General features: G+C 48.6%; 1 protein-coding gene across 1 annotated transcript in view; it reads left to right on the top strand.

The window, feature by feature from the left end:
• The window catches only part of mtfmt (mitochondrial methionyl-tRNA formyltransferase), a 9,053-nt gene extending 1,736 nt beyond the window's left edge, over positions 1-7,317 (top strand). Inside the window, exons 3-9 of the mRNA XM_068601564.1 lie at positions 1,140-1,262; positions 2,946-3,048; positions 3,168-3,243; positions 3,318-3,409; positions 3,534-3,612; positions 6,204-6,277; positions 6,695-7,317. Of these exons, the coding sequence (XP_068457665.1) occupies positions 1,140-1,262; positions 2,946-3,048; positions 3,168-3,243; positions 3,318-3,409; positions 3,534-3,612; positions 6,204-6,277; positions 6,695-6,880 (733 nt within the window). The 3' untranslated portion in view covers positions 6,881-7,317. The remainder of the gene's footprint in view (positions 1-1,139; positions 1,263-2,945; positions 3,049-3,167; positions 3,244-3,317; positions 3,410-3,533; positions 3,613-6,203; positions 6,278-6,694) is intronic.
• The last annotated feature ends 69 nt before the right edge of the window (positions 7,318-7,386 follow it).

The raw sequence follows: 7,386 nt of genomic DNA on the forward strand, positions 1-7,386 counted from the left end.
CCATGACACCGTGTGACCATGAGACCGTGTGACCATGAGACCGTGTGACCATGACACTGTGTGACCATGAGACCGTGTGACCATGTGACCGTGTGACCATGAGACCGTGTGACCGTGTGACCATGACACTGTGTGACCATGAGACCGTGTGACCATGACACTGTGTGACCATGAGACCGTGTGACCATGAGACCGTGTGACCGTGTGACCATGACACTGTGTGACCATGAGACCGTGTGACCATGTGACCGTGTGACCATGACACCGTGTGACCATGACACCGTGTGACCGTGTGACCATGTGACCGTGTGACCATGACACCGTGTGACCATGAGACCGTGTGACCATGTGACCGTGTGACCATGACACCGTGTGACCATGAGACCGTGACCATGAGACCGTGTGACCGTGTGACCATGACACTGTGTGACCATGAGACCGTGTGACCATGTGACCGTGTGACCATGAGACCGTGTGACCATGAGACCGTGTGACCATGTGACCGTGTGACCATGAGACCGTGTGACCGTGTGACCATGACACTGTGTGACCATGAGACCGTGTGACCGTGTGACCGTGTGACCGTGTGACCGTGTGACCATGACACTGTGTGACCATGAGACCGTGTGACCGTGTGACCATGACACTGTGTGACCATGTGACCGTGTGACCATGACACCGTGTGACCATGAGACCGTGTGACCGTGAGACCGTGTGACCATGTGACCGTGTGACCATGACACTGTGTGACCATGTGACCGTGTGACCATGTGACCATGACACCGTGTGACCATGACACCGTGTGACCGTGTGACCATGAGACCATGACACCGTGTGACCATGAGACCATGAGACCGTGTGACAGTGTGACCATGAGACCGTGTGACCATGAGACCATGACACCGTGTGACCATGAGACCATGAGACCGTGTGACAGTGTGACCATGAGACCGTGTGACTATGTGACCATGACACCGTGTGACCGTGTGACCGTGTGACCATGAGACCGTGTGACTGTGACCATGAGACCGTGTGACCATGACACCATGTGACCGTGCGACCATGACACCGTGTGACCATGAGACCGTGTGACCATGTGAACGTGAGCAGACATGACCTGCGTGTCTCTGCGTCTGCAGCGGCGTCCTGAACCTTCACCCCAGCCTGCTGCCCAGGTGGAGAGGCCCCGCCCCCGTGCTGCACACCATCCTGCACGGCGACCGCGTGACGGGGGTCAGCGTCATCCAGATCCGCCCCCACAGGTAACCATGGGGACCAGGCTCGTTATCCTTCTCCGTTAGCATGCTTCAGGTCCTGGAGGCGGCGCTCCTTCTCTAACTTCATGTACTAAACTACAGCTGCATCGCTGTGTTCACTGAGCTGAACCTCAGTGCACATGAGGAGCGTAAAGGATATCTGCAGAATATAAGGGTTCATATCCTCACTACTATCAAACCATGGGGCTAAGAGTCTCAGGGGTTAAGAGTCTAAGAGATTAAGAAAGGGGTTAAGAGTCTAAGGGGTGACGAGTCTAACAGCTTAAGAAAGGGGTTAAGAGTCTAAGGGGTGAAGAGTCTCAGGGGTTAAAAGTCTAACAGCTTAAGAAAGGGGTTAAGAGTCTAAGAGTCTAAGGGGTGAAGAGTCTAAGGGGTGAAGAGTCTAACAGCTTAAGAAAGGGGTTAAGAGTCTAAGGGGTGAAGAGTCTAACAGCTTAAGAAAGGGGTTAAGAGTCTAAGGGGTGAAGAGTCTCAGGGGTTAAAAGTCTAACAGCTTAAGAAAGGGGTTAAGAGTCTAAGAGTCTAAGGGGTGAAGAGTCTAAGGGGTGAAGAGTCTAACAGCTTAAGAAAGGGGTTAAGAGTCTAAGGGGTGAAGAGTCTAAGGGGTGAAGAGTCTAAGGGGTGAAGAGTCTAACGGGTGAAGAGTCTAAGGGGTGAAGAGTCGCCCTCGTCCCTCAGACAGATTAAGGCAGATCTTCTGAGAGCACAGAGCCTTCTGCCCTCAGCTCTCTCTCCTCCTGCAGGTTGACCTGAGGGATAAAGGTGAACGTGTCCCTGCAGGTTGACCTGAGGGTTAAAGGTGAACGTGTCCCTGCAGGTTGACCTGAGGGTTAAAGGTGAACGTGTCCCTGCAGGTTGACCTGAGGGATAAAGGTGAACGTGTCCCTGCAGGTTGACCTGAGGGATAAAGGTGAACGTGTACCTGCAGGTTGACCTGAGGGTTAAAGGTGAACGTGTCCCTGCAGGTTGACCTGAGGGTTGAAGGTGAACGTGTCCCTGCAGGTTGACCTGAGAGTTAAAGGTGAACGTGTCCCTGCAGGTTGACCTGAGGGTTAAAGGTGAACGTGTCCCTGCAGGTTGACCTGAGGGATAAAGGTGAACGTGTACCTGCAGGTTGACCTGAGGGTTAAAGGTGAACGTGTCCCTGCAGGTTGACCTGAGGGTTAAAGGTGAACGTGTCCCTGCAGGTTGACCTGAGGGTTGAAGGTGAACGTGTCCCTGCAGGTTGACCTGAGGGTTAAAGGTGAACGTGTCCCTGCAGGTTGACCTGAGAGTTAAAGGTGAACGTGTCCCTGCAGGTTGACCTGAGGGTTAAAGGTGAACGTGTCCCTGCAGGTTGACCTGAGGGTTAAAGGTGAACGTGTCCCTGCAGGTTGACCTGAGGGTTAAAGGTGAACGTGTCCCTGCAGGTTGACCTGAGGGTTAAAGGTGAACGTGTCCCTGCAGGTTGACCTGAGGGATAAAGGTGAACGTGTCCCTGCAGGTTGACCTGAGGGTTAAAGGTGAACGTGTCCCTGCAGGTTGACCTGAGGGTTAAAGGTGAACGTGTCCCTGCAGGTTGACCTGAGGGATAAAGGTGAACGTGTCCCTGCAGGTTGACCTGAGGGTTAAAGGTGAACGTGTCCCTGCAGGTTGACCTGAGGGTTAAAGGTGAATGTGTCCCTGCAGGTTCGACGTGGGCCCCGTCCTCCAGCAGGAGCTGCACCAGGTCCCTGAGGGCTGCACCTCTGACCAGCTGGGAGCCGCCCTGGCCACCAAGGGAGCGCTGCTGGTGAGCTGCCGCTCTGCAGGATGCTCTGCTGGACGCTGAGCTGCCGCTCTGCGGGACGTTCAGCTGCCGCTCTGCGGGACGTTCAGCTCTTTGTGTGTTTCATTGTGTTGTCGTTGCAGCTGCTGGACACCATCAGGACGCTGCCCGAGAGGATTGCTCACCAGAAAGAGCAGAGCCGCACCGGAGCAACGTTTGGTGAGTACGTGGACTTCAGACGCTGGTCACTTCCTGTTCACTTCCTGCTCAATTCCTGTACCTTCCTCCTACAGCCCCGAAGGTCTCTGCCTCCGTGAGCTGGATGCTGTGGGAGGAGCAGACCTGTGAGCAGGTGGACCGGCTGTACCGGGCCATCGGATCCCGGGTGAGGAGGACTCTATTGATCCTCTATGAGGACTCTACTGATCCTCTGAGGACTCTACTGATCCTCTATGAGGACTCTACTGATCCTCTATGAGCACTCTACTGATCTTCTTCTCTGATAACAGATTCCACTGAGGACCACATGGATGGGCAGGACGATCAAACTTCTGGATTTTGTAGGAAGATGTCACGTCTCCTTGTTGGGTAAGGGTTAATGTAGCATGAACATCTTGTTGTTGGGTAAGGGTTAATGTAGCATGAACATCTTGTTGTTGGGTGAGGGTTAATGTAGCATGAACATCTTGTTGTTGGGTAAGGGTTCATGTAGCATGAACATCTTGTTGTTGGGTGAGGGTTAATGTAGCATGAACATCTTGTTGTTGGGTAAGGGTTCATGTAGCATGAACATCTTGTTGTTGGGTGAGGGTTAATGTAGCATGAACATCTTGTTGTTGGGTAAGGGTTCATGTAGCATGAACATCTTGTTGTTGGGTAAGGGTTAATGTAGCATGAACATCTCGTTGTTGGGTGAGGGTTAATGTAGCATGAACATCTTGTTGTTGGGTAAGGGTTAATGTAGCATGAACATCTCGTTGTTGGGTAAGGGTTAATGTAGCATGAACAACTTGTTGTTGGGTGAGGGTTAATGTAGCATGAACATCTTGTTGTTGGGTAAGGGTTCATGTAGCATGAACATCTCCTTGTTGGGTAAGGGTTAATGTAGCATGAACATCTTGTTGTTGGGTAAGGGTTAATGTAGCATGAACATCTCCTTGTTGGGTAAGGGTTAATGTAGCATGAACATCTTGTTGTTGGGTGAGGGCTAATGTAGCATGAACATCTTGTTGGGTAAGGGTTCATGTAGCATGAACATCTCCTTGTTGGGTAAGGGTTAATGTAGCATGAACATCTCCTTGTTGGGTAAGGGTTCATGTAGCATGAACATCTTGTTGTTGGGTGAGGGTTAATGTAGCATGAACATCTTGTTGTTGGGTGAGGGTTAATGTAGCATGAACATCTTGTTGTTGGGTAAGGGTTCATGTAGCATGAACATCTTGTTGGGTGAGGGTTAATGTAGCATGAACATCTTGTTGTTGGGTAAGGGTTCATGTAGCATGAACATCTTGTTGTTGGGTGAGGGTTAATTTAGCATGAACATCTTGTTGTTGGGTAAGGGTTCATGTAGCATGAACATCTCCTTGTTGGGTAAGGGTTAATGTAGCATGAACATCTTGTTGTTGGGTAAGGGTTAATGTAGCATGAACATCTTGTTGTTGGGTAAGGGTTAATGTAGCATGAACATCTTGTTGTTAGGTAAGGGTTAATGTAGCATGAACATCTTGTTGTTGGGTAAGGGTTAATGTAGCATGAACATCTCCTTGTTGGGTAAGGGTTAATGTAGCATGAACATCTTGTTGGGTAAGGGTTAATGTAGCATGAAGATCTCCTTGTTGGGTGAGGGTTAATGTAGCATGAACATCTCCTTGTTGGGTAAGGTTTAATGTAGCATGAACATCTTGTTGTTGGGTAAGGGTTAATGTAGCATGAACATCTCCTTGTTGGGTAAGGGTTAATGTAGCATGAACATCTTGTTGTTGAATAAGGGTTAATGTAGCATGAACATCTCCTTGTTGGGTAAGGGTTAATGTAGCATGAACATCTCCTTGTTGGGTAAGGGTTAATGTAGCATGAACATCTCCTTGTTGGGTAAGGGTTAATGTAGCATGAACATCTTGTTGTTGGGTAAGGGTTCATGTAGCATGAACATCTTGTTGTTGGGTGAGGGTTAATGTAGCATGAACATCTTGTTGTTGGGTAAGGGTTAATGTAGCATGAACATCTTGTTGTTGGGTAAGGGTTCATGTAGCATGAACATCTCCTTGTTGGGTAAGGGTTATTGTAGCATGAACATCTTGTTGTTGGGTGAGGGTTAATGTAGCATGAACATCTTGTTGTTGGGTAAGGGTTAATGTAGCATGAACATCTTGTTGTTGGGTGAGGGTTAATGTAGCATGAACATCTTGTTGTTGGGTAAGGGTTAATGTAGCATGAACATCTTGTTGTTGGGTGAGGGTTATTGTAGCATGAACATCTTGTTGTTGGGTGAGGGTTAATGTAGCATGAACATCTTGTTGTTGGGTAAGGGTTAATGTAGCATGAACATCTTGTTGTTGGGTGAGGGTTAATGTAGCATGAACATCTTGTTGTTGGGTAAGGGTTAATGTAGCATGAACATCTTGTTGTTGGGTAAGGGTTCATGTAGCATGAACATCTCCTTGTTGGGTAAGGGTTATTGTAGCATGAACATCTTGTTGTTGGGTGAGGGTTAATGTAGCATGAACATCTTGTTGTTGGGTAAGGGTTAATGTAGCATGAACATCTTGTTGTTGGGTGAGGGTTAATGTAGCATGAACATCTTGTTGTTGGGTAAGGGTTAATGTAGCATGAACATCTTGTTGTTGGGTAAGGGTTAATGTAGCATGAACATCTCCTTGTTGGGTAAGGGTTAATGTAGCATGAACATCTTGTTGTTGGGTGAGGGTTAATGTAGCATGAACATCTTGTTGTTGGGTAAGGGTTAATGTAGCATGAACATCTTGTTGTTGGGTAAGGGTTAATGTAGCATGAATATGAGCATGTCGAGAAGCAACGGAACTGCTCAACGTTTAATGGGAATATTCTCTGAAGCAGAGCCAGCACTGAGTGTGTTTACTTGGTATTCTATGCTACGCTACGCTATGCTATGCTAGTATTAAGCCAAGAAGCTGAGCTGTCACACATAACTCTGTTTACAGATGAAAGGAGAAAACCGGTGCCGGGTTCAGTGAGCTACCTGAAGGAGTCCAATACTCTGGCCGTCTGCTGCAAGGTGTGTGTGTGTGTGTGTGTGTGTGTGTGTGTGTGTGTGTGTGTGTGTGTGTGTGTGTGTTAAAAATATCATGAATTTAGCAGTTAAAACCATAACTATACACACTTCAGAAAGGATGGATCCCACCAGGCTGGTGCCAGTCATAGGTCCCCATGGGGTATGAAAAACGTGTATGTGTGTGTAAAGTACAGCGTTAACATCAGCAGCTCAACCACAAGGTCACGTGACTCTCTCTCTCTTTGTCTTCACTCATCAGCTGACCGCTACTTTAGTTTCTATTGTTGTTAAAAGAAGCAGTTACCTTCAGCCGGAGGGTTTTATTAAGACGAGAATTGTCCTTAAGAGAGTGTAAAGTGTCCTTAAGAGAGTGTAAAGTGTGCTTAAGAGAGTGTAAAGTGTCGTGTGTCCGTGTCTCAGGACGGCTGGGTGGGCTTCCAGGCCGTTCTCCTGAAGAAGCGTCTGACAGCAGCTGACTTCTACAACGGGTACCTGCACCAGGAGACGCAGCCGGCTGCAGGACGCTTCATCAGCCGGCTGCACGGCGCTGCATACAGGCAGAGCGGCTCCAGCAGCCGCTCCAGCAGCCACTCTGCACCGGCATGAACGCGCTGCCTGTTGATGCTCGGGTCTGTTTTAAGACTCTGGACGTTCAGACAGGATCACGCTGTCTGACAAACATGAACTCATGTCTGTGTTTAACTGTTCTCATCAGTTATTGACTCCTGGAGCAGTTATTAAATAGTAAATGATTGACATTTAGAAAGTCTATTTTGATTTATCTCTTTTATTAATGTTCAACAGAAGCAGAGCAGTAGATTCTGCTCGTGACCTGAGACGTCAGCTGCCTGATGTCCAGCTTCACTTCATCAGTCCCAAAAAATAATATTTAGTTGCAGAAAATAATTTAACATTGTTGAGCATCTGGCCAAGTAATGAAATACTGTTCCAGACCAGCGGGGGCAGCAGAGAGCTTAGTAATTATACCTGCAGCTTGTCACCTTTGGGCGAAAGTCGCCGTTTTTAAATCAAAATTTGCCATCATGTGGACACAACGAAGAGGGGTTTCTTGAGGGGAGGGGAGGGGAGGGGAGGGGGTCATCTGGCCGGGC

The sequence above is a fragment of the Clinocottus analis genome, unplaced genomic scaffold (assembly GCF_023055335.1).
Source record: "Clinocottus analis isolate CAN_PGR_092001 unplaced genomic scaffold, fCliAna1.0.p SCAF_51, whole genome shotgun sequence".
Taxonomy (NCBI): Eukaryota; Metazoa; Chordata; class Actinopteri; order Perciformes; family Cottidae; genus Clinocottus; species Clinocottus analis.